The sequence below is a fragment of the Nyctereutes procyonoides genome, unplaced genomic scaffold, assembly GCF_905146905.1.
Source record: "Nyctereutes procyonoides isolate TBG_1078 unplaced genomic scaffold, NYPRO_anot_genome, whole genome shotgun sequence".
Taxonomy (NCBI): Eukaryota; Metazoa; Chordata; class Mammalia; order Carnivora; family Canidae; genus Nyctereutes; species Nyctereutes procyonoides.
In genome coordinates, this window is record NW_026575135.1 from 38,719,530 (window position 1) to 38,746,943 (window position 27,414).

Below are 27,414 nucleotides of genomic sequence, written 5' to 3' on the forward strand. Positions count from 1 at the left end.
CCTGGGCCAAAGGCAGGCGCCAAACGCCTATGCCACCCAGGGATCCCACCAGAACTTATTCTTACATTGTTTTTAGAAGCTTGAGCTGTTCACATTTCTGACAATTTGCTTATTTAGTAATAATAGCATATGCGTATATGTGGTATTTCTCCCAGTTTTTTCAAATAGAAGACATGGAAGAGATTCATGGAAGTCTTTTTCATCACACATAAAGCACATTTACTCCAATTTCATAAATAGTTGAGAAGACTTCACTAAAATGTGAGGCTCCATAAATCAAAATGTATTGGGGATCCCTGGGTGGCTCAGGGGTTTAGTGCCTGCCTTTGGCCCAGGGCGTGATCCTGGAGACCCAGGATCGAGTCCCATGTCGGGCTCCCTGCATGGAGCCTGCTTCTCCCTCTGCCTGTGTCTCTGCCACTCACTCCCTCTCTCTGTGTCTCTCATGAATAAATAAATAAAAATCTTAAAAAAAAAATAAAAGTGTATCTAATTATATTTGGCATTTAAAAAGTAAAGCTACTGGCCTAGAAAAAATCCTTTTCTTCTTCTAAAGGCTTTCCTGTTTTTCATCTCCCTTTGTAGTTTGCGGAGGAGGAGGTTGCATTTGAACTTAATGTCCTGCTTTCTGATCTACACAAGCCCAGTCCCAGTCAGCATTTGGGGTCTGCTTGCCTGGGAAAGCAGGTTTCACAGGACAGTAGATTAAGCTCCTCTCAGGGACATGTGACAGGCTTAAAGGAAGTCCTCTGTCTCTCTCTCTCTCTCTCTTTTTAAGATTTTATTTATTTATTCGTGAGAGACACACAGAGAGAGGCAGAGACACAGGCAGAGGAAGAAGCAGGATCCTCAGGGGGAGCCTGATGTGGGACTGAATCCCAGGACCCCAGGATCATGACCTGAGCTGAAGGCAGACACTCAACCACTGAGCCACCCAGGTGCCCAACTCCTGCCACTTTATTTAAGACCACAAAGCATTCCATTTCAGTTGTGACAATTTGGAGGCAATCGTCCTTTCTATAATTATTTCAAGAGCAAATTCAAGGCTTTGGGGAAATAATTTAAAACAGCATTGTTCAATCCAAACAGCCCTCCCTGTGCCTCCTCCAGATTCCCTGTCTCTGCTACCCTCACTTTCCCCTTCTTTTACTTCTACATTTGTGTCATCAGCTAGTCCTCTGGACTCTAGCTCCAGAGCATGGCTCCTTATTGCAGCCCGGCCCTTCTCTCCATACACACCAGTGTCTTCTCATGCCCTCACCTCTTGGACAGCATCCTAACTGGTCTGCTTGCTGCCTCTGCCTTTCTGCAGTCCACTCCAACTCCGTGGCCCACATGCTCATTCATAAACATTGATACATGTTACTTCCCTGCTTAAAGCTTTAGTGGCTTTCTAGAGTGTTTATAATAAAATGCATGCTCCCTCCTGTGGTCTCCATGATCAGGCCTTTGCCTTCCTCTTCCTCATCTGCTGCTGCTGTTTTATACACCCTGGCTTCCAGTAGATCTCCTGAACACACCCCATTCTTTCCCGCTGTGGTGTTCTTGCACATTTCCCCAGCCTGGCAGTCTTCAGCCAGGCCTTCATGTGACCTGCTCCTTCTTAACTTTCCGCCCTCTCTGGAAAGATCAGGTTCCAAGTGCGGCTTCCCTGTGGTTCTGTCTTCAGAGCAGCCTTTCTCAACTCTATTATGCATCCTGTGTATTTCTTCTTTGATATGATCATAGTCTGTATTATCTTGTTTATTTTCTTCTGGGTCATCTGTCTCACTCTGTCAGGTTTCAGTGCAGGAAGCAGAAGCTGCTGTGGGGTCTTGAAGAAATACGAAGAAGGGAAGTAGGTGTTTACAGACTGCACAGAGCCGCTGAAGGAGCAGCTCTAGGCTGAGCCTGCAGGAATGACCTTCGGTCTCCTCTGGAGCTGACTCACTAGGGGAGGTGCTCATTCTCCTTGGCTGGCTGTTCTAGAGCTAAATGTTCATAGCTACATAATACTGTAGCTGTCATTCATGGATCAAGAAGCCAGAATCCATGAACTTCGATTGCCACTCCTTTTTAGACACAGGAAGCTGGAAAATGGACGCTGGAGCAGTGCTTTTGAAAGTACCTCAGCTTCCAGGATGCCTGGCTGGCTCAATCAGTTGAGCATCCCATTCTTGATCTCAGCTCAAGTGTTGATCTTCAGGTCATGAGTTCAAGCCCCATATTGGGCTCCATGCTGAATGTGGAGCATACTAAAAACAAAACAAACAAACAAACAAAAAACAACAAAAAAAACAAAGAAAGAAAAAAAAAGCATATGAAACTATCTCAGCTTCCTTGCTTTTATTTTGACAGCAGAAAAGGCCAGAAAGGGGCAGTAAAATGGCCTTCAGGCTTCTGGCTCTTGTACAGGTGTATCTTAGTTGGAATAGCTTCATCTTTCCCCAGAGTCAGTTCACTTCCTCTATAGCTGCAAATCTGCAAGGCTCTCCAGAGCTTCTGTGTCTGTGAAGTGTACTGAAGTTCCTCAAATGTCTGTTATGACTTGTGTAAAACTTTATTACGATTGATTTCTCCTATTGTCTCTAGCTGCTTCTCAGTCTCTTAATTTTGGCAGTTCTTTGTTTTCAGATTGGCTGCACATTTTTTTGCAGCTTTTACTATAAATAGCTCTCTCTTAGTTAGAAGTGATTTTTTTTTTTAAGATTTTATTTATTTATTCATGAGAGACAGAGAGAGAGAGGCAGAGACACAGGCAGAGGGAGAAACAGGCTCCATGCAGCCCGATGTGGGACTTGATCCCCGGTCTCCAGGATCACACTCTGAGCTGAAGGCAGCGCTAAACCGCTGAGCCACCCGGGCTGCCCTAGAAGTGATTTAAAGAGACCTAGTTTTAGAGTTTCGAGGTCTATTAATCTGATATAAATGCCAACGATCCTTTAAGTTCCCTTCCAGGTATTTAGAGCAATGAGTAAACAGCTAAGAATTGGTAATCAGCTTCAGGTGGCAGCAAACCAGGTAGACCTTTAATATTCTCATTGTAATAAAGTCCATTTTGTAATGTACGTTGGTGTGTAAGTCAGCGGTTATATACCTCAGTTTTTATTAGGAGAATTAGAAAAATAACTGAAGAGACACCTGGGTGGTTCAGCGGTTGAGCATCTGCCTTTGGCCCAGGGCATGCTCCTGGAGTTTCTGGATCAAGGCCCGCATTGGGCTCCTTGCATGGAGCCTGCTTCTCCCTCTGCCTGTGTCTCTGCCTCTTTCTCTGTGTCGCTCATGAGTAAATAAATAAAAATCACCATAGGTGCTGAATCTAAGGGCAAATTTGGATGAGGAGAATGTTTACATTTTAAAAGAATATTTATTCATTTAAGGGAGAGAGAGAGTTTGCGCGCATAAGTAGGGGAAGGACAGAGGGAGGGAAGAGAGCGTATCTCAAGAAGTCACCCTGCCAAACATGGAGCCTAATGTGGGGCTCGATCTCACGACCCTGAGATCATGATCTGAGCTGAAACCAAGAGTCGGATGCTCAACCTATTTACATGATCTTACACTGTCTCAACCACAAACTCCTTATTTTACAAGACAAAAATAGTAACTGTGCAATGGAAGAAATCAGACAACACCTTGGCCAGGTGATCAAAATTAATATCACCAGTGCTGGCAGATGAACATCTCTGGCTCTGGATATAAATGACCTGACAAGGACACAGTGTCCCTTCTGAAGTAGCCTAACCTGGACCTAATCATGGGGAAACATCAGAGAAACTTTAAATAAGGAAGGTTCTGTTTACAAAAAAAAAGAGAGGAGTGCTGTACTCTCTAAAAATAGTAAAGTCATAAAAGATAAAGAATGTGAGAATATTCCAGATTAAAAGGGGGTAAAGAAAACATGACAGTTTGATAGACCCTGTATTGTAAGGGAAAAGTGCCAAAAAGGAAAATTGTGGGTCAATTGACAAAATTGGAATCTAGACAGTAGTTTCAGGTAGTTAAATTTATTCAAGTGGATAACTGTACAGTGGTTACATAAGAGACTACCTTATTTTTAGGAAATACACACAAAAGTATTTACAGGCAAGGAGCCACGATATTTGTAATTTACTCTCAAATGGTTCAGAAAAAATAGTAGTAAGTAGAAAAGAAGGAGAAGGGAGGTGGGAGGGGAGAGCAAACTATAAAGCAAACAGGCAAAGTGTTGATAATAGACGAATTTGTATAAATGGCACACAGGTGTTCTTTTTACTATTCTTATTCTGGTAACTTTTTTAAGTTTAAAATTATTTCTAAATAAAGCAGTTTTTAAAAAAGTTATCTAGGGACTGGAAGTGCTGTTTACTTATCCTGGGCATGGAGGCAACTGGGTTATAAAACAAATTCAGCTGAAATATGTTACTTTATTGTGCAGGAGTCTTTTTCTAGGTGTGTTTAATCTGCTTATCTTGAAGAAGGATTTTAACCTTTTTTTATTTTGTTCTAATTGTTCATTCTTTTTCACATTATACAAATAATACATAAAAGCATTCTTGTTATAAAAGATTTAAATGATGCTGATGTCAAAACGTGATCTTTCCCTTTACCACTCCTTCCTTTTTCCTTCTCAGAAGAAATCAGCATTAAGAGTTTTTATAAATATATACTATACCCCTTTACTGGGGTTAGGCTTTTCCTTTAATATATTTTACCGATATTTCCACTGTTTGCTTTATTCTTTATATAATGACTGGAGGAAATTGAGTAATGTTACTGTTCCATTATTTATTTACTTTTTTTGTATAGAAGATCATTTAGGTAGTTTCTAATTTTTTCCCAATGTAATATGCTCCATAACAGATGGACCCTTGTGCATGTTTAAGAATATTGTAATAGCATAGAATCCTAGAAGTAGTATTGCTGTGTCAATGTATATGCATTAATTTTAAAAATAGACCCTGTAAGGCTGACCATAGCAGACCCCATAGCAAAGTTGTAAACAGACCATAGCAAAGTTATATGTTCACTTTCCAGCATCTCTGCCAAGTGTGGATATTATCAATCTTGTACATTTTTGTCAGTCATGTTGACAAAATAATACTACTTTTAGGTGCATTTTTAGCCAAGTGTGGATATTATCAATCTTGTACATTTTTGTCAGTCATGTTGACAAAATAATACTACTTTTTAGGTGCATTTTTAATTTTAAAGTAAACTCCACACCCAGCATGGCACCTAGCACAGGGCTTGAACTCATGACCCTGAAATCAAGACCTGAGCTGAAGTTAAGAGTTAGACACTTAAGTATCTGGGTCACCCAGGCACCCATTTTTAGATACATATTTCTGAGTTTTTGGCTATTGGGTTTCTTCCTCAGTGAACTGTATTTTCACATCCTTTATTGAGCTTTTTGATTGTCTCTTTCTTATTGCCCTGTAAGAGTTCTTTATTTCAAATGGAAAGTAATTTTTTGTCTGGTAAAGGTGCCTTAAATATTTTCTCCTAGCCATATACTTGCCATGGAAGCTTAAAAATTTCATGTAGGCAAATCTTTCACTCTTTTCTTTATCATTTCTGGGTTTTGTCTTAGGAGGATTGTTCCTGTTTCAAGATTATTAAAAAAAAATATTCTCTATACATTCATCTCTTCTGTGTGTGTGCATGTGCGTATATTTAATCTATATGGAAATTTGTGTATGGGTTTAATTTTATTTTTGTCCCAACAGATGAATCAATTTCCTTGGCATCATTTATTAAATAATTTATTCTTTGTTTTCCAGTTGAAAAATTTAACTGAATCATAAAATAAATTCCTGTATGTACAGGAATTTGTATTTATATACTTTATTGTGTTCTATTGATACATACATACATTCCCGTGCCAATTCCACAGCTTTAATTTGGCAAGGAAAGTCCCATTTTCCTTTCAGATAACTTTAGAACTACTTATCGGGTTTCTTGGCATGATGGATAGGAGCTCAGGCTATGCAGTCAGATAGGCCTGTGCGTAAACCATTTATTTGCTCTAGGATGATAATTACACTCTTAGAGAAATGCTATCTGTTTTATGTGAGACAATATATTAAAAGACAAAGCATAATGCTAGGTGTATAAACATGCCGAATACTTTGTAGACTCTCGTAGTGACAGAGATTTGATGTGTTCAATTACAGTTTTTTTTTTTTTTTAAGATTTTATTTATTTATTCATGAGAGACACGGGGAGAGAGAGAGGCAGAGACACAGAGGGAGAAGCAGGCTCCATGCAGGGAGCCTGACATGGGACTCAATCCCGGGACTCTAGGATCATGCCCTGGCTGAAGGCAGGCACTTAACCGCTGAGCCACCCAAAGATCCCATCGATAACAGTTTTATAGCTTACTAATCAGAATAATCTTTTCATTGATTTAAGTAACCAGTGTGTATGTATACACACTTGTGCAGAGCTGTTGAACAAAGTTTGTTATCTACAGATGCCTGAGGTGTAATCAAATGCCTTTGTGCATTCCTGGATCCACTCATTTGTTTCTTTATTCTTTCAAGTAGTAGTTTTGGTGCAGCTGCCTTTGGTGCTATGGAAATGCCTTGGGGAACCTGTGGCTGAGGCCTGAAAGGAACTCAGAGCTGAGATACACTGTACCTAAGTTTGCAAGTGAGCTGTCTGGTGGGAGAAGTTGTATCTTCAAAGCTCTGGTCTGGTTTGATGAGGGTCATTTTGTCAAATAGCTCAGTTTGTTGAATCTACAAAATTTGTTTGTCAAAGGCAGTTTTAAAGGCTTTAATGGCAGTGAATAAAAGTCACAGATTCCGAAATTGAGCTTTGTGGGTTCAAATCCCAGTTCTGTCACTTAAGTGCTTTGTGACCTTGGGAGACTTATTTAAACCTTCTATGTCCCAGTTTCATCATTTGTAAAGTGGAGATAATACTAAGCCATTTCAGAGGGTTGTTAAGAAGAACAAATGGGTTAACATATGCAAAGGTGCCTGGCATGTTAAAAGTATCGTGGAACTGACACCATTATTATGATGATATCCTTATGATATCGGCATCCACATTTTTAACACTTCATATGGAAGTTTTTTATATTAGCTTTTCCCCCAAATTCTTTTTTTAAATATTTTATTTATTTATTCATTAGAGATACAGAGAGAGACAGAGGCACAGGCAGGCTCCCTGCGAGGAGCCCGATGTGGGACTCGAACCCAGGACCCTGAGATTAAAACCTGAGGTGAAGGCAGATACTCAATCATTGAGACACCCAGGTGCTCCTTCCCAAATTTTTTAAAAAAATACTCTATGAAGGTATAATCTGCATGCACTAAAATGCATCCATATTAAATGTACAGGTTAAATTTCTTAATTGTGTATACCCATTTAACCACCACTATAATTGAGATCTTGAGCATTTACATCAGCCTCAAATGCATCTGCTCCCTGGTACTCCTTTGCAGTTATTTCAAATTCCTTTTTTGAAGATTATTTATGTATTTATTTATTCATGAGAGACACAGAGACAGAGGCAGAGACATAGGCAAAAGTAGAAGCAAGCTCCTTGCGGGGAGCCTGATGCAGGAGTGGATCCCAGGACTCTGGGATCACGATCTGAGCCAAAGGCAGATGCTCAACCACTGAGCCACCCAGGCGTCCCTCAAATTCTTTTTAATGCATTAGTGTTACCAGATTTTTAGTATTTGTCTTTTACATGTTTAGAATTTTAATTTTTTTAAGAATGTTAAATTCTTTTTTTTTCAGATAAACTAGATTTTATTTTTTATTTATTTTTTAAATTTATTTTTAATTGGAGTTCAATTTGCCAACATATAGCATAACACCCAGTGCTCATCCCATCAAATGCCCCCCTCAGTGCCTGTCACACAGTCACCCCCACCTCCTGCCCACCTCCCTTTCTACCACCCCTTGTTCGTTTCCCAGGGTTAGGAGTCTCTCATGTTCTGTCTCCCTTTCTGATATTTCCCACTCCCATTTTCTCCTTTCCCCTTTATTCCCTTTCACTATTTTTTATATTCCCCAAATGAATGAGACCATATAATGTCTGTCCTTCTCCGATTGACTTATTTCACTCAGCATAATACCCTCCAGTTCCATCCACGTCGAAGCAAATGGTGGGTATTTGTCGTTTCTAATGGCTGAGTAATATTCCATTGTATTCATAGACCATATCTTCTTTATCCATTCATCTTTCGATGGGCACCGAGGCTCCTTCCACAGTTTGGCTATTGTTGACATTGCTGCTAAAAACATCGGGGCGCAGGTGTCCCGGCGTTTCACTGCATCTGTATCTTTGGGGTAAATCCCCAGCAGTGCAATTGCTGGGTCGTAGGGCAGGTCTGTTTTTAACTCTTTGAGGAACCTCCACACAGTTTTCCAGAGTGGCTGTACCGGTTCACATTCCCACCAACAGTGCAAAAGGGTTCCCCTTTCTCCACATCTTCTCCAACATCTGTTGTTTCCTGCCTTGTTAATTTTCTCCATTCTCACTGGTGTGAGGTATCTCATGGTTTTGATTTGTATTTCCCTGATGGCAAGTGATGCAGAGCATTTTCTCATGTGCTTGTTGGCCATGTCTATGTCTTCCTCTTTGAGATTTCTGTTCTTGTCTTTTGCCCATTTCATGATTGGATTGTTTGTTTCTTTGCTGTTGAGTTTAATAAGTTTTTTATAGATCTTGGATACTAGTCCTTTATCTGATACGTCATTTGCGAATATCTTCTCCCATTCCGCAGGTTGTCTTTTTGTTTTGTTGACTGTTTCTTTTGATGTGCAAAAGCTTCTTATCTTGATGAAGTCCCAATAGTTCATTTTTGCTTTTGTTTCCGTTGCCTTCATAGATGTATCTTGCAAGAAGTTACTGTGGCCAAGTTCAAAAAGGATGTTGCCTGTGTTCTCCTCTAGGATTTTGATGGAATCTTGTCTCACAGTTAGATCTTTCATCCATTTTGAGTTTATCTTTGTGTATGGTGTAAGAGAATGGTCCAGTTTCATTCTTCTGCACATGGCTGTTCAATTTTCCCAGCACCATTTATTGAAGAGACTGTCTTTTTTCCAGTGGATAGTCTTTCCTCCTTTGTCGAATTTTAGTTGGCCATAAAGTTGAGGGTCCACTTCTGGATTCTCTAAGGAATGTTAAATTCTTAAATTTTTTTTGATGTATAGTGCATATTCAAGATACTAATTATATGATCTACTATCCTAATCCCTTGTGGCAGCCTCTTCTTTCTGCTAGTTTTGAGTAAGTTTCCATATTTAACTGCTTCTTGTTAGAAACCAACATGTCAGCATTTCACTTGTTATGGGATTGGTACAGTTATTGTCTTACAATATAAAGTTTATTTATCTGCATTGAATATGTAGGTAGGCATTCAGCTTCTTGCTGAAAATTTGATGTTGAGAGGGAAATGGTGAGAGGGAAGGAGAATTTCTTCTTCTTCTTCTTCTTCTTCTTCTTCTTCTTCTTCTTCTTCTTCTTCTTTCTTCTTTTTTAAAGAGAGAGGGAGAGAGCAGAGCACAAGAGAATGCGAGCAGGGAGAGGCAGAGGGAGAGGGAGAGAGAGAATCCCAGGAAGGCTCCACCCAGCCTGGAGGTCCATCCTGTGACCCTGAAATCATGACCTGAGCCAAAATCAGGAATCAGACACTTAACCAACTGAGCCACCAGGCACCCCTGAGGAGAATTTAGTCTTGAGAGAAATGAGTATGTTGGAGTCTTAGCCTTTTTTCCCTTAGAATAACCCAAAAGAACAGATTACTGTCTGCAACATCTTTGCTTAGCAGCTTTAATTTTCATGAGAGTAGATACCCTGAGAGGGAAGGTACTATCCGGGTGGTCCAGTATTTGGACACAACTTTTCCCTGCAGTATTAACAACAAAAGTAATAATTTAATAAGAGGTGACATTATTGAGTACTTATAGACCAGACAGCAAGCTAAACCTTACATACATCTTGGGTAATTCTTTCAGCCCCAGAAGTTTGGTATTGTTGCCATTCTCATCTTACAATGATGAATATGAATATCAGAGACTCTTTTTGTTTTTAAGATTTTATTTATTCATGAGAGACACACACACAGAGAGAGAGGCAGAGACACAGGCAGAGGGAGAAGCAGGCTCCATGCAGGGAGCTCGACATGGGACTTGATCCCGGGCCTCCAGGATCACACCCTGGGCTGAAGGCGTGCCAAACCGCTGAGCCACCCGGCTGCCCAATATCAGAGACTCTAAGTAACTTCTGCATGGCCACATATAGTAAGTGATAGAGATGATGGTGGGACTCTACAGCCCATGTTCTTAGCATTGTTTCCCTCTTGAATTTAAAGCTTGAAGACTCTGGGCTTTTGGTAAATAATCCTTATATTTTATAGATTTTTCACATCTATTTCTTACTCTATCCTCAAAACATCCATTGCAGTAGGGAAGAAAATTTATCCATTTGTGTAAGTATAGGCAAGCTCTTTTGGTAAAAGGCCAGAGAGTAAGTATTTTCAGCTTTGTAGATCTTATGGTTCATTTGCAACCACTCCACTATGTGGTTGTATAAGGAAAACAGCCATAGGCAATATGTAAATAAATGATTGAGTGTGGTAGTGTTCCAATAAAACTTTATTTACAAAAACAGCCAGCAGGCTGGATTTGGTACATGGGTTTGCTGTGGTGAACTGATCTATTTGGGGACACCAGGACATGTCAGCCAGAGGGAGGCAGAACCAGGACACTTAGTGCCAAGTGTTGTGCCTTGTTCACTCCCCAGCTGTCCAGGCTGTAGCACACAGTACCACTCACCAGTGCCTTTAGGAGATATAAGTCCCAACAATAATAGGGTAAAAGCTAATGTTCTGTACTCATTATTTATTCTATGTGCTTTTCACTGTGTCATTTAATCCATGGACAACCCAGTCAGGTGGGAAACCAGAACAGAGAAGAACAGTAGTTCACCGCAGATCACAGAGCTAGTGAGTGGTGAAACTGGGATTTGAACACACTTGAACTCAAGTCTTCTTCATCTCTCTTGACTTTTGGATTTTCTCAGTTTGGGGTCTTCTTTGAAGCTGTACTCTTCAGGAACTGCCTCTTCTGAGCACTAAGTAACAAGATTCTGTGGTCTATTTTTAGGGCATTTACTTTGTAGCAGAGTGACCAAAGGGAATGCTAACTCTGTCATTTTTCTGTAATAGTTGAAAAATTTGAGGGTCCAGCAAGATGATGCAAGAGGTTTTGTTTTGCTCATCCCTAGGGTGCACTATAGGAATGGCTATAGGAACACTTCAATGATAACAGAAAAAATTGTTTATTAGTGTCTACTGTGCCAGCACTGTGCTAGGTGCATTAAATACATTATCTCGGGTAAACCCCGCAATGCTATAAATTAAGTAGTATTTTTTTTTTATAATTTTTTTTAAATTTATTTTATGATAGTCACACACACACACACAGAGAGAGGGAGAGAGAGAGAGAGAGAGAGAGAGAGGCAGAGACACAGGCAGAGGGAGAAGCAGGCTCCATGCACCGGGAGCCTGACGTGGGATTCGATCCGGAGTCTCCAGATCGCGCCCTGGGCCAAAGGCAGGCGCCAAACTGCTGCGCCACCCAGGGATCCCTAAATTAAGTAGTATTAAAGCAATTGTACAGATGGAGAAACTGAGGCTCAGCTATAGGATCCTAGATATGCTAATTAAATCTCTGAGTCTTAGTTCTAATTTGCACATAATAATAGTCTTATTTCTTAGGGTCATTATGAAAATTAAATGAATTAATACATGCTAAGGATTGGGACTCAGAGGTGTTACCATCACTATTATTATCAGAACATAGTAGTAGCAAAGGTGAGAATCTCACTTTTTATAATTGTCTATCAATTAGAAATAAGCATCCAAGAGTCCAGTATAGTGTCTGGATGTTGTTAAATAGCCTTTACAATAGTTTATTCATAAGAAAAGGCAACAAACTATGTTCCTTTTAATTTTAAAATACCTCTACTTGTGATGGTTTCAAAATTAGGTAGTTTAAAATGTTAGAACTCAGCCTATTGGTTCTGTTTGTTGCTGTTTGTTCATTTTGTGTAAAATTATTCCTTTGCAAAAATGGTATGTCCTAGATATTATTGTTTATAATAGATTAGGTGGGGTTGGCACCAGAGGACTGGAGTATTTGAGATGGTAAGTGATTAGCAAGGTTCATTTTACAACTAGAAATATAGTAGCTGAGGACTATGTGGCTGAGGTGAGTAAAATAATTCTGTCATTTATTTTTAAAGATTTTATTTATTTATTTATTTGAGAGAGAGAGAGAGCATGCATGAGTGGGGGTGGGGAAGGACAAAGGGAAGGGAAGAGGAAGAGGGAGAAGCAGACTCTGCTGAGCAGGGAGCCCAATGCTCAGGCTGGATCCCAGGACCTTGAAGTCATGACCTGAGTTAAAGGCAGATGCTTAATTGAGGCACCCAGGCACCCCTAATATAGTCATTTGTGTTAAATTCAGTAACACACAATTGTAAAAAATGTTTTGCATATGTACTCTTAATTACATACCATATATCACTATGCACATACTATATTTGTCACCTAACCATTCCTCTATGAGATTATATCCAAAGCCATGTGTACTCTATTAAATAATGGTAATTTATGGATTTGTTCAATGTTAATTTTGACTATACACAATTTTCCTTTTGAATGCTCACTTTAGGGGCACCTGGGTGACTCAGTTGGTTAAGCATCCTACTTTTGCTTTCTGTTCTGGGCATGATCTCCCAGTCCCAGCCCCAAGCTCTGTGCTTAGTGTGTAGTCACTTCAGATTCTTTCTCCTTCTCCTTACCCCTCTCTGTCTTTCTCAAATAAATAAATAAAATCTGTAAGTGCTCACCTGAGCATAGCAGAGCTGTAGCTCAGTTCCATATTTATAGTGAAATGCAGAAAGGGAAATTCTTCTCCCCCTTTGTAAAGTTAATTTCTTTTCTTTTCTTTCTTTCTTTTCTTTTCTTTTCTTTTCTTTTCTTTCTTTTTTTCTTTTCTTTTCTTTTTTCTTTTTTCTTTTCTTTCTTTTCTTTTCTTTTCTTTCTTTTCTTTCTTTTCTTTCTTTTCTTTTCTTTTCTTTTCTTTTCTTTTCTCTTTTCTTTTCTTTCTTTTCTTTTCTTTCTTTTTGTATCACACTCATCTATGTTAGAAACTAAAGCAATGCTGTCCAGTTCAGTTGTTTTTTGTGAGAGTGACATCTGGTGGTTTCTTCTTAATTCTCATGATTTCTCTGCGCTTGGCTAAAGTTCTCAGAAATTCCAGAGAATTATTGTGTGAGCTGCTTTGCTTGATAGTTAACACACTCACTAGCTTTTGGGGATCAAGTTAGTGCCATTGAGTTGGCTCAGTCATTGAAAAGCACAGCATTCCTTTTAGATAGGGTTCCTCTGAATGCCAGCCTTCCCTGAGGGATTTTATTGTAACATGTATAATGGACAAATAGCTGCCTTATTGATGTGAGATTTTTTAATTCAGAGAATTTAGGATGTTGAGTAAGGGATGGTTATCTGTGCCATCCTCTTTGCTTTACTCATGAGGAGGCTTGAACCCTGAGAGGTTGACTTTATTGGCTAAAGTCAACTGTTGGCCAAGGTCACCCTGCTTCCCAGTGAGCTGAGGTCCTGAGCTCTGTGCCTGTAAGTTATGTTTATCATGCTGGGTAAAGCACCGAATAGGAAGGTCTGGTTATTAAAGTATACAAGGTGAAGGGCATTTGAAGATGGTAGAAGTAAAGGCAGTTAACATTTTTGAGCACCTATTTGTTATAAATATTCCCATTGTAGTTTTTTGTCTCTCTTCTGAAACAGGATGAAGAATCTGTAGTGTGAAGAGTTATGGAGGAAATCGTGAGGAATCCTGAGTCCACTGAATTGTCCCATAGCTGAGCATTTAGTATCCTATGGCATTGTATTTGATTCTGTTTTGAGTTGGACTTGTTGACCTGTATTATCTGGCTAGCATCCTTGCAATAATCTTGGGAGGTGATTGGAATCCCCATTCTATAGGTGGGGAAGTGGAGGATTAAAAGGGCTGAGTTTCTGACCCAGGCAGGTCTAAATATAACTTCCAGGCCTGAACTTGTGTTTTCTACTCTACTGTGGTGAAAATGTACTACATTACCACTGTAATGCTTGAGTTAATCATTTAATATAACCTCACTCACCAACATGTAATGGTTGCTTAGTAAAAATGTGCTTAATTTATTTTTATGTTCAAAATAATCCTTCCTATAGAACTGTTACTCTGTATCCCCAATTTTCACTATCAGATGTGTGATTTTTGGTAATGTAAAACTTAAAAAAAAAAAAGGACAAGTTGTGGGATAATATTGGAGTACTTTCCTGGCATGAGAGGAACTAGAGAACTATATTAATGCTATATTTAGTATGTGAAATTTTCACATTTTCTATCTCAAATGAAGAGTGTTTAAAATACTTCTAAGGCACATTTTTTTTCTTCTGGCAGCTGATTATTGTTTGTATTATTACAATAAAAAAACCCTCGATTAAAAAAAAAAGTTTATTTAAGTAACCTCTATACCCAGTGTAGGGCTCAAACTCATGACCTTGAGATCAAGAGTTGTATGCTCTTCCAACCGAGCCAGCCAGGTGCCTCTAAAAAACTATTTTTGAATAATGTTTGAAAACCTCCAGTTTTTTACTTTGTGTATCCCCCCAAATCAGGTTTTACAAACTTGGGCAGGTTCAGAACATGCACTCTATCAATTTTTTTTCTTTCTTATCTGCTATATTTGAGAATTATGCTCGTAGTCTGATCTTTTTAAATTTTGGGAAGGTCACATTTTTTTCACTGCAAAGACCAGATAGGAACTTGGAATATTAGTGTCTAGTGTATGGGCCCTGGTTGCTTTCCTTCTCTTTGATTAAGAGCCCAGTGGGTCAGTTAAGTTTTCACAGAGAACTTGCTTTGCTGTTAATCCTCTAATGGGAGTGGGAGTGGTGTTTGTACCTTTCATACCCAGGAGCTGGGATGCTGAAGCTGGGCTCTATGTTTGGCTTCAGAGAGTTTCAGGGCCTTGCTGCTTCATACAATGTGAAATTAAAAAAAAAATGTATCATTGCATATAAGACACAGCTGGTGGAAACCCTCGGGATCCAGTTGGGGAGTTTAAATTAGCTCCAGAAGGCTGTGGGCTTCTCTTTGAGCTTGACAAAGAGATTACAGAGAAATGGGTGGCAGGTGTGGGCAGAATGAAAAATTATTCCTGAGAGATGAGCTTAGGATGCTTATATTTTATTTTATTTTTAAAAAACATTTATTTATTTAAGATTCTGTTTATTTATTTGAGAGGAAGAGAGAGTGAACATGAGCAGAGGGAAGGGCATAGGGAGAAACAGATCTTGCCCTGCTGAGCAGGGAGCCTGACCCGGGGCTCGATCCCAAGACCCTGGGATCATGACCTGAGTTGAAGGCAGACCCTTAAGCAACTGAGCCACCCAGGCACCCAGGGTACACATAATTTTTTTTTTAAGATTTTATTTATTTATTCATGATACACACACACACACACACACACAGAGGGAGGGAGGGAGAGACACAGGCATAGGGAGAAGCAGGCCCCCTGCAAGGAGCCTGACATGGGACCCCATCCCAGGACTCCAGGATCACGCCCTGGCCTGAAGGCAGGTGCTAAACTGCTAAGCCACCCAGGGATCCCCTGCACATAATTTTTAAAAAGTTCATTGCTCTGAAAATTACTTCATGGCCACACAATAAAGATGTATTTTGTTTTATGTTTTTAAAGATTTTATTTACTTATTCTTGAGAGACACACAGAGAGAGGCAGAGACATAGGCAGAGGGAGAAGCAGACTCCCTGCAGAGAGCCCGATGTGGGACTTGATCCCAGGACCCAGGATCATGACTTGAGCCAAAGGCAGACGCTCAACCACTGAGCCACCCAGGTGACCTTAAGATGTATTTTAAATGAGTTAACCTTGATTTAGAAAAATCAGTACTTTGTTGACATTATAGTGGGGAATGATGTCACTTAAATTTATGTATTTTTCATATGATTACTCTAATAGCAGCGTGCTCTTTCTTTTTGTGTGTGAAAAGATTTTCATCTAATATCTGAAAAACTCTCCTAGTATGTCACTATGATAATGATAAACTATAACAGATGTCATTCTGGTTTCCCATTTTGAACATCTTTTTTTTTTTAAGATTTTATTTATTCATTAGACACACACACACACACACACACACACAGAGAGAGAGAGAGAGAGAGAGAGAGGCAGAGACTCAGGCAGAGGGAGAAGCAGGCTCCATGCAGGGAGCCTGACGTGGGACTCGATCCTGGGTCTCTAGGATCATGCCCTGGGCTGAAGGTGACACTAAACCGCTGAGCCAACTGGACTGCCCTGAACATCTTTTTTTTTAAATTAAATTTTATATTAATTCCATTATAGTTAATATACAGTGTTGTATTAGATGTGCAATATAGTGGTTTGACAACTGTTTTGAGCATCTTGATTCAGCAGGAGTGAATGTCATGCAGAGGAATGTTTGCAGTCCATAGGACCCCAATATCTATGGCTATTAATCCCTGCCCTAGTCTTGGGGGAGGTTTCAGCATCCTCTTCATGTCTCATGTCCCTGGGAATGGTCCAGATGTGCCCCAGAGCCAGGATAGAATCTGTGACTTGTCAGAGTTCTTGGCAGCTCTAGGGTTCTTTGAGTCCATGGTACCAAACACACAGCTTCATTGGTAAGTAGAATGGAATGTTGGGTGAAAGCTCCAGCAAAAAGGGTCTGGAGCTATGGGGTGGGGGTAGAGGTCTCTCACTGAGGAGCCCCATCACACCTTGTCATCTCTTCCTAAAGAACAACAATTCAATGAGAACAAGGTAGCATCAGCTAGCAGACCCAGGAAATCATCCATATGAGAGAGGGGGAAAAATGGAGGCAAAGGAGGAAGTGGAAGAAGAGGAAGAGGAGGTAAAGGGAGAAGAGTCCAAGAGAAGTGAACCAAATCAGCCTTTTGGATTTGTGGTATCTAGCTTTAATTTTCATCATGTTTCTTCCTGCTTTTTCTTGGAGTGACATTTGCCACTACTCCTTTTCCTACTGCAAAATGAAGTAAAATTCAGATGGAGAGGCTTAAAAAAGTTGTAAATCCATTGGGTCTCTTTGGAAGTTAATACAGATTATTTATTTACTTACTTATTTAAGACAGAGTGTGTGCGTGCACCTGTAATGGGGGAGGGACAGAGAGAGGAAAAGAGAAGATCCCAAGCAGGCTTCATGCTCTGTAGAGCCCAGGTGAGGCTCGATCTCATGACTCTGAGATCATGACCTGATCAAGAGTCAGAGTCACCCAGGTGCTCCATTCAGAGTATTAAAATTACTACTAGTAATAGCATATTTTTCTTTTTTCTTTTTTATTTTTTTAGTAATAGCATATTTTTCATCTTTATTCTTTGTTGTACTCCACTAGAGATAAACAGAATGTAAGCATTTTCATCATTGGTATCTTCATTGTTTAAGATTCTTTAACAGATATTTGCTAAGAACTTGCCATCACTTAAGTGCACTTGCATGCATTTGTGCCACACAGAATATAATGAATTTAACAAATTAAGATGAAAATTGCTTACAAAGCCTTAGTAGTTGATGCAATACCCCATCCCCCTTCCTCACTTCTATGTTTCCATGACCAGGGTTTTCCATCCATCTGGGGGCAGGGGGGGGGGTTTCAGGCACCCCACCCAGCAGGAGCAGGCCCTGGAGTGCCAGCCTTGCATCCAGAAGGTCCTCTGGGGAATCTTTCACATACAGGGTTAGCCCATTTGCTAAATTGCAAAATGAAACCGCTCAAGGCAAGGACCTTTCCTCTCAAGACAAGGGTACTCAACCAGCCAGTCAGCTAACGACTATTTGCTGAGTCTATGAAGTGCAAGTACTATGCTGGGTTATAAAGTGGATTCAAAAGGAGTATGATGGCCCTTGACTCCAGCCAAGCAGTCAAGATAGGCTCTGGAAAAAGTCAGGTGCCATTTAAAATTTTTTTTTTTAAAGATTTTATTTATTTATCCATGAGAAACACAGAGAGGAGAGAGAGAGAGGCAGAGGGAGAAGCAGGCCCCATGCAGGGAGCCCGACATGGGACTCAATCCTGGGTCTCCAGAATCACGCCCTGGGCTAAAGGTAGCGCTAAACCACTGAGCTCCCCGGGCTGCCCTCAGGTGCCATTTTGAGGCAATGCATGATTAGGAGCCAAGTGTGGCTCAAATCAACGTGGGAGTGGTGGAGGCAAATGGAGCAGCCTTCCAGGAAGAAACTAAACACAGGGACTTTCCTAGAAGCACGTCATATTTGTCAGCAGCATGATATTTTCTCTTACTGTCATTTTTAAAAAAATATTTATTTATTTATTCTTGAGAGAGAGGCAGAGACACAGGCAGAGAGAAGCAGGCTCCTCACAGGGAGCCCGATATGAGACTCGATCCCCAGACCCAGGATCACACCCTGAGCCAAAGACAGACACCCAGCTGCTGAGCCACCCAGACATCCCCTCTCTTACTGTCATTAAACTGGAAGGACTCTGGATGCTTCTCTGACTGTATGTGTTTCAACTGAAGTCCACATGGTGAGCCTATGTGGACCCAGGCCTGGGAAGTTTAAGGGAAACAGTTTGTGGTGATCACTAGGGAGATAAAAACCAGCACTGGAGAAGCACTGGGAAGTTAGTGAGTGGAAGGCAAACAGACCATAGGTAGAGAAAGCTGGTTATGCTCCATGGAAATTATATGTGGGAATACTTAGTGCTGGGTGGGAAGCTGTTGACTAGCAGTCTGCTGTGGATCTAGTGCCAGACCTAGGGGTCTTGATGGGAATCCACAGAGGAATGGAGCTCCTGAGGCAGTGACGGAAAGAGGATAGATCTTGAGCTGGGTGTGGGAATCTAGACAAACAGAAGGAAAAGGAAGCCATTGGCCCTTGTGTATGTGCTGTGGGAGGTCTGAGCAGACGGCTCTGACTGCTGGTGTTTCTTACCCCTGGGTGGAATCCATAACAGTTTTCCCACAGATTGGGAAGCTGTATTTGCAGGGACCTAGGGTGAGAGTGTGTCATCACTGTTAACGTCAAAGTGTAATTTCCACAGATTACAAATGTAATTCCCATAAAGATAGAACATGAACATGTCAAAGTTTTATTTGACCATCAGTGGTGGAAACCAGTGAGATGGTAAACTGATTCAAAGAGTATTTGAGGAACCAGGTATTTACAGGCTTAAAAAACAATGTTAGATTAAGATTGCTAGGTTATATGTAAAACTGGGTAATATCCTACAGAGTGATAAAACCAGATTAAGGTTTTCCTGCCATTCAGAAATCTAGAACATATAACCTCACAGTGTCTGCACTCTAATCAGAAAGTAAATAGTAAAGTCAAACACAAGGATATTCTCCTAGAGAATGAGATAATCCCTGGGAGAAGTTGTTCAACAATGCTGCTATATGACCTTGAGAAGATATGCCACCCAACTGCCTGAGTTCCAAGTTGTGGATAATTTTGACATTTTAAAAAAATACCTGGGAGTTAAAGATCTGAGATTGAATTCCAGTTCCTTCACTTACCAGCTGTGTAATGTGGGTCAGGTAATTACGTATGATTTACCTGGATTTACTTGCTGTGAATTGGGAGAAACAAGTGAGATAACTTTTGTAAAATGCCTGGCACATGAGAGGTGCTCAATCAATCTTAGTTCTTCTCTTTACCTTTCCTTTTTTTTTTCCCTAAGATTTTATTCATTTATTCATTTTAGAAAGAGAGCGAGAGAGCATGTGAACGGGGGAGGAGGCAGAGGCCGAGGGAGAGGGAGGGGGGAGAATTTCAAGCAGACTCCTCAATGGATGCAGAGCCTGGGGCCAGGCTCGATCCCATGACCCTGAGATCACAATTGCACCTGAAACCAACAGACAGACACTCAACTGACTGAGCCACCAGGTACCCTGCCTTTCCTCTTTTTAAATGAAAAAAACTTTACCTTTTGTCTGGCCTTCAGAGATGAAGTTCTCTATCTCTCCCTCCTTCCATCCCTCTCTTTCTTATCTCTAGTTTATTAGAATAATATCCTAGAACTCTGGTGCATTTTCTCCATTCCTAATGGTGGTATTCTATTCAACTTTCATTTTCACCTAAATGGAAAAAAAAAAAAGACTTTTCATATTCTTTTTTTAATTAAAAATTTCCCTAGCCTCTATCTTGAGATGTAATGAATATTTAGCATTGTGTCAGTTTAATGTGTACAATGTAATGATTTGATATATGTACATATTGTAATATGAGTCCCATAATAAGGTTAGCTAACACATCCATCACTTCACATAGTTACTTTTCTCTGTGTGTGGTGAGAGCTTTTCAGATCTACTCTCTCAGCAACTTCCAGATATACAAGGCAATATTGTCAACTATGGTCACCATGTTGTACAGCATGCTTATTTAGAGAATTCTCTGCATATGACAGAATGGAGGATGTTACTTATGTGAAGATGATTTCTTATTTGATTATTTGATATACTTTAGTTTTTTATTTTCTGAGGAAGTAGTTCTTGCTTAAGAATAGAAGCCTTGGAATCCCTGGGTGGCGCAGCAGTTTGGCGCCTGCCTTTGGCCCAGGGCGCGATCCTGGAGACCCGGGATCGAATCCCATGTCGGGCTCCCGGTGCATGGAGCCTGCTTCTCCCTCTGCCTGTGTCTCTGCCTCTCTCTCTCTCTCTCTCTGTGACGATCATAAATAAATAAATTTAAAAAAAATAAAAAGAATTGGCTTTAAAAAAAAATAGAAGCCTTGAGATGCCTTGGTGGCTCAGCAGTTGAGCATCTGCCTTTGGCTCAGATCCCTGGGGTTCTGGGATCGAGATCCGCATCAGGTTCTTTGCAGGGAGCCTGCTTCTTTCTCTGCCTATGTCTCTGCCTCTCTCTGTGTCTCTCATGAATAAATAAATAAAATCTTAAAAAAAGAGAATAAAAGCCTTGTCTCCTTTTAATTAAGAGCTGGCTTCCCAAGTTATCCCTGTTGAAGGGCACTCAGTAAGTATTTCAGTGTTTCTGGTGTGCCCTGCTTTGGCTTGAGGTTTGCAAGGAAGGGAGTGATGCCAAGTAGCCCTCCCAGGGTATGATCTTTACATTCCCCTTACTTGGTAAAGGCCAGCCCAGGTAGGGTTAATGGTGGCGCCAGAGGGACTGTGAGTTGATGTCTTGTATAGGAAGTGGATGATCACAGCCAGATTGGGGTTCCTGGAGAGCAGATTTTACTCCCTTATCCACAGCCTCTTTCAAGATAACCTGCATGCTGGCATGTGAGACATTGTGCTGTGATTCAAAATGACAAAATCTGAGATGCCTGGGTGGCTCAGCAGTTGAGCATCTGCCTTTGGCCCAGGGCATGATCCCAGAGTCCCGGTATCGAGTCCCACATCAGGCTTCCTGCAGGGAGCCTGCTTCTCCCTCTGCCCATGTCTCTGCCTCTCTCTCTGTGTCTCTCATGAGTAAATAAATAAAATCTTTGAAAATAACAGCAACAACAAAAAATGACAAAATTTGTGATACCAACAGCCTCAACAGAGTTTTGATTTGGAAAAAAATTCTATTTGTAATTTTTTTTTTTTAAAGATCGATTTAGTTATTTGAGAGAGGGAGAGGATGTGTAAGCATGCATGGAGGGTGGGGCAGAGACAGAGGCAGAGGGAGAGGGAGAGAGAGTCTTAAGCTGATCACGGAGCCCGACACAGGGCTTGATCTTACAACCATGAGATCATGACCTGAGCAGAAACCAAGAGTCAGATGCTTAACTGACGAAGCCATCCAGGTACCTCTAATTGGTCATTTTTAATAGAGGCCAGAGAAGCATCTTTTTACTTTTGACCTAGGTACTTTTGCTTTAGGACTAGCTCATTTCTCTTCTACTAGTTGGTTTGTGAACTTCTACTTTTGCTGCAGGAGAGTGCAATTAAGATTTATTTTATTTTATTATTATTATTTTTTAAGATTTTATTTACTTATTCATGAGAGACACACACAGAGAGGCAGAGACACAGGCAGAGGGAGAAGCAGGCTCCATGCAGGGAGCCCAACGTGGGACTTGATCTCGGGCCTTCAGGATCACACCCTGGGCTGAAGGCAGCGCTAAACTGCTGAGCCACCGGGGCTGCCCTGCAATTAAGATTTAATTGCCCTTGGGGATCCCTGGGTGGCTCAGTGGTTTAGTGCCTGCCTTCAGCCCAGGGTGTGATCCTGGAGTCCCGGGATTGAGTCCCACATCAGGGTCCCTGCATGGAGCCTGCTTCTCCCTCTGCCTGTGTCTCTGCTTCTCTCTCTCTGTGTATCTCATGAATAAATAAATAAAATCTTAAAAAAAATTTGAATTGCCCTTGACTCTACCTGCCTCCCAATGTAGTAGGTTAATGGGTTAGAGATCCCAAAGTCTGAACTTCTAGCACTTCTTATAGTGTTGTTTCTTCTTACAATTTATACATTTCCCCCCTTTCCTGCCTAAATATAGAGCTTGATGTAGTCTAAACATTGTTCAGGGGATCCCTGGGTGGCGCAGCGGTTTGGCGCCTGCCTTTGGCCCAGGGCGCGATCCTGGAGACCCAGGATCGAATCCCACATCGGGCTCCCGGTGCATGGAGCCTGCTTCTCCCTCTGCCTATGTCTCTGCCTCTCTCTCTCTCTCTGTGTGTGTGTAACTATCATAAATAAATAAAATTAAAAAAAAAACATTGTTCAGTATCAATGGTCATATGAAAGAAAAGTTCTGTAGCCCTCTTTCCTCATTTCTGTATTATAGCTATAAATGATGTGATATAATCAGTGTCTTGACAGCCTCAGCTCAATTTGCTCATTCATTAGGCAACACATATTTATTGAGCAACTATTGTGCCAAGCCTTAGTGATTTTTCTGTAGGTATGATAAATAAGAACCTGCCCTGATGGAGACAGACTGTAACCAAGTAAGTAAACAAGATGATTATAGATTATAAATTTTATAAATGAAATAAATCAGATGATGAGAAACTATAGACTTCTATTCTTAGTAATTTTATTTATTTTATTTAAAGATTTTATTTATTTATTTATGAGAGACACACACACAGAGAGGCAGAGACACAGGCAGAGGGAGAAGCAGGCTCCATGCAGGGAGCCCGATGTGGGACTCGATCCCGGGACTCCAGGATCATGCCCTGGGCCAAAGGCAGGCGCTAAACCGCTGAGCCACCCAGGGATTCCCTTCTTAGTAATTTTATTTTTTAATTTTTATTTTATTTTATTATTTATTAAAATTTTTATTTATTTATGATAGTCACCACACACACCCACACACGAGAGAGAGAGAGAGGAGAGAGGCAGAGACATAGGCAGAGGGAGAAGCAGGCTCCATGCACCAGGAGCCTGACGTGGGATTCGATCCCGGGTCTCCAGGATCGCGCCCTGGGCCAAAGGCAGGTGCTAAACCACTGTGCCACCCAGGGATCCCCCTTCTTAGTAATTTTAATTGAGGTTATTAGAGATAGTCTCTGAGCTGGAAATGGAAGAATGAGAATAAGTCAGCCATGCATTAGAAGAGTTGAGCAAAAAAGCATTCTAGGAAGGAGGGAATGATGAAGAGAGTGTGGGATGAGTTTGGCGTGTTCAAGGAACAGAAAGACAGACATGCACATCCAATGGAGTGAGCTAGGGTACAGGTGGATGGAGAGGTGGTCAGAGGGTGGTACAACTGGTTAGTGCTCTGTAGATCATGGGAAGGAACTCGGGTTTATTGTAAGTGCAATGGAAAGCTTGTAAAGAGGTCTAGGACAGTGGAATGGCACAAACTTATGGAAAGAAGGGAAAGAAACGAATACAGCTGTTGTGTGAAGACTCAGATGGAGGGTGTCAAGTGTAGGAGTGGGGAAAACCAGTGAAGTCCTTGTGCTTGGGTATGGTGGTGTTGGCACATGTAGAGAGAAAGATGCTTTGAAAATTGGACTAAGTTATGATGAGTCAGAAATATATGAATGAGGAGCATGGATTTGAGTTTTGCAGTTATGGTGGAGCTTTGTGTGTATGTAAGTTTGTGCATGGATGTGTATTTATGAATGTGTGTGTATGACTGTGTGTTTATGAGTGTGTGTTAGTATGCATCAGTGTGAGGTGCCTGTGTAGAGTGCACACATATGAGTGCGTGTGTGTGCACACACTTGGGTTTTTTTCCTGTTACTGCTTTTAAATGGGCAGACCAGTGGCACAAAGGAAAGGCCTGACTTATATGGGACTATTTAACTGGGGGAAAGTTGGTGGCAGGAAGACTAGCTAGGAGGTTAGTGGAGCTGGATGTGAAATGAAGTCCCAGAGAATGCTAACTTGGCCAGGGAGCAAGAGAAGACAAAATTGGGCAAATCCAGTTGTTTTATTCTGTATATGGATGAATGAGACTGAGGAGTGAAAGATAATTCCATTAAAGAATCACACTTTTCAAATTAGCCCAGTGTGATTGCTAGATGTATCAGTCTTAATTATTAAAAAAAAAATAAACTTCACTAAAATTCATTTACTTGATTTCTCAGGAAGGCAGTCCATTAGTAAGAGTTTAGTGAATCTACTACACCCAGACTGTCCCCTAACCCTTACCCCCGCACATATGTATACACACTCATTTTCTCTACATCTGGAGTTCTTAATTCTTGAGAAACTCATTGTATTTTTTGTTTCCCTCTAGGACATCTTTGAAGATGCATTGGAAACCATCTCTATGTAAGTAGTAACATAAAAAGTATATAGTAAAGAAAAATGATTCTCTTATATGAAATGTGTAAATATTTCATTCTTACTTTTTGAGAGTTGTGAATACTGCCAGAAAGAAATCACTTTTCTATAATTCAAGAATTAGGCTGTGATGATGCTTAAGCAAAGGATGTATCTAAAGTTACTAGCAAATATATTTTTGAGTATTATTTCTTACAACCTTAATTAAACTAAAATAAAAGAAGAAATGTTTTCCAACAAATTTAATTTTGTTTATACCTAACCCTATTACATCTTGTTTATGTGTTTTAAATGAGTAATCTCATATTGCAGAATTTTGCTTTTGTTTAATTTTATTAACAAGCATTTCCTGTAAGTCTACATAGTTTTTTTTAATTTATTTTTTATTGGTGTTCAATTTGCCAACATATAGCATAACACCCAGTGCTCATCCCATCAAATGCCCCCCTCAGTGCCCGTCACCCAATCACCCCCACCCCCCACCCACCTCTCTTTCTACCACTTCTTGTTCGTTTCCCAGAGTTAGGAGTCTCTCATGTTTTGTCTCCCTTTCTGATATTTCCCACTCACATTTTCTCCTTTCCCCTTTATTCCCTTTCACTATTTTTTATATTCCCCAAATGAATGAGACCATATAATGTTTGTCCTTCTCCGATTGACTTTATTTCACTCAGCGTAATACCCTCCAGTTCCATCCACGTCGAAGCAAATGGTGGGTATTTGTTGTTTCTAATGGCTGAGTAATATTCCATTGTATACATAAATCACATCTTCTTTATCCATTCATCTTTCGATGGACACCGAGGCTCCTTTCGATGGACACCGAGGCTCCTTCCACAGTTTGGCTATTGTGGACATTGCTGCTATAAACATCGGGGTGCAGGTGTCCCGGCGTTTCACTGCATCTGTATCTTTGGGGTAAATCCCCAGCAGTGCAATTGCTGGGTCGTAGGCAGATCTATTTTTAATTCTTTGAGGAACCTCCACACAGTTTTCCAGAGTGGCTGCACCATTTCACATTCTCACCAACAGTGCAAGAGGGTTCCCCTTTCTCCACATCCTTTCCAACATTTGTTGTTTCTTGCCTCTACATAGTTTTTGTACTGATTTTACATGCTATCCTATTAGATCAAGTGGAACACCACAATTATCCATTTCTCCTTTATTAGACATTTAGGTTGTTAACCAGTTTACTGTTAACCAGTTACCTTGAAACTAAGTAATAAGTATTTTCATGTATATAGATTTGTCATATTTTTAAATTATCTCCAAAGATTAATTTCACAGATGTAGGATTGCTGGATTAAAAAGGATGGAGATTTTTATTGCTCTTTATATTATATATTTCTCTTTTAAAAAAAGATTATTTATTTGAGAGAGAGAAAGAGAGAGAGAATTAGTGGGAGGGACGGAGAGAGAGGGAGAGAGAATCTGAAGCAGCCTCTGCACTTTCTGAATTAGCTTGGATCATAACAAAGTTCCACAGACTGAGTAGCTTAAACAATATAAGAAAATTTATTTTCTCATAGAGCCAAAGGCTAGATGTCTGAAATCAGGGTGCCAGCATGGACAGGTTCTGGTGAGAGCACTCTTCCTGGTTTATAGATGGCTGCCTTCTCTTAGGTACAGATAGACCAACAGACAGACAGGGCCTCTTCTTACAGAGGCCCAGATCCAGTCATGGGAGTCCCTCTCTCAGGACTTAATCTAAACCTAATTATCTCCCAGGGGCCTCATTTCCAAGCACCATCACAGAGGAGGTTAGGGCTACAACACATGAATTCTCAGGTACACAATTCAGTCCATAGCACTTTCAAAAGAGTTTTATCAGTTTATGTGGTTACTATTCCCGTGTAAGTAAGTGGCATGTACTAATCCCATGTAAGTAAGTGGCATGTAAGTGAAATAAAGCATAGCATCACTAGGTACTATTTTTTTTTTTAATTTACTTATTCATGAGAGACACAGAGAGAGAGGCAGAGACATAGGCAGAGGGAGAAGCAGGCTTCCCACGAGGAGCCCGATTTGGGACTCAATCCTGGGACCCTGAGGCCCCAGGATCATGACCTGAGCCGAGCCACCCAGGTGCCCCTACCACTGAGCCACCCAGGTGCCCCTGTCACTAGGTACTATTTGACGTGGTTTTGCTACTCAAATAATAACTAATTGCTTAAGTTTAAAAATTTTTTTCTTTAGTACCATTGTTTACCACATTGCAGTTCCTTTTATATAAATTCTAGTCTTCTTTTACATGCTTAAATTCTACTCACTGTTTCTCTTACATACTTACAAACTTTAAAACAGTTATACAGTGTAATCTTTTGTTTGCTTCAGCTATTTTCCCTAATCATTGTTTTTCTTCATGTTAGTTATACTTTTTTTGTGTTGTCTAGAAGTTTTAATGTTTATATTGTTGAATGTTTGTTTTTGTAATTTAAAGAGATAAAAACTTAATTGTGACTAGGACAAAAAAATAAGCTCTTCATTTTGGAAAAGTTTTAGATTTATAGGATTATTGCAAAGATAGTGCAGAGAGTATTTGGAAATGGACTTGAATTAGTTGTAAATGGATATTGCAAATGCTAGGGCAACCCCTAAAAAAAAGGGGAAAAATATAACTGATCATGTAAAATAGGAGAGAAAATGAAATCATATA

General features: G+C 40.4%; 1 protein-coding gene across 1 annotated transcript in view; it reads left to right on the forward strand.

Annotated features, from left to right (window-relative positions):
- Positions 1 to 27,414, forward strand: part of TTC39B (tetratricopeptide repeat domain 39B) — a 129,648-nt gene that overhangs the window by 14,061 nt on the left and 88,173 nt on the right. Inside the window, exon 2 of the mRNA XM_055301509.1 lies at positions 24,712 to 24,746. Coding sequence (XP_055157484.1) covers positions 24,712 to 24,746 — 35 coding nt within the window. The remainder of the gene's footprint in view (positions 1 to 24,711; positions 24,747 to 27,414) is intronic.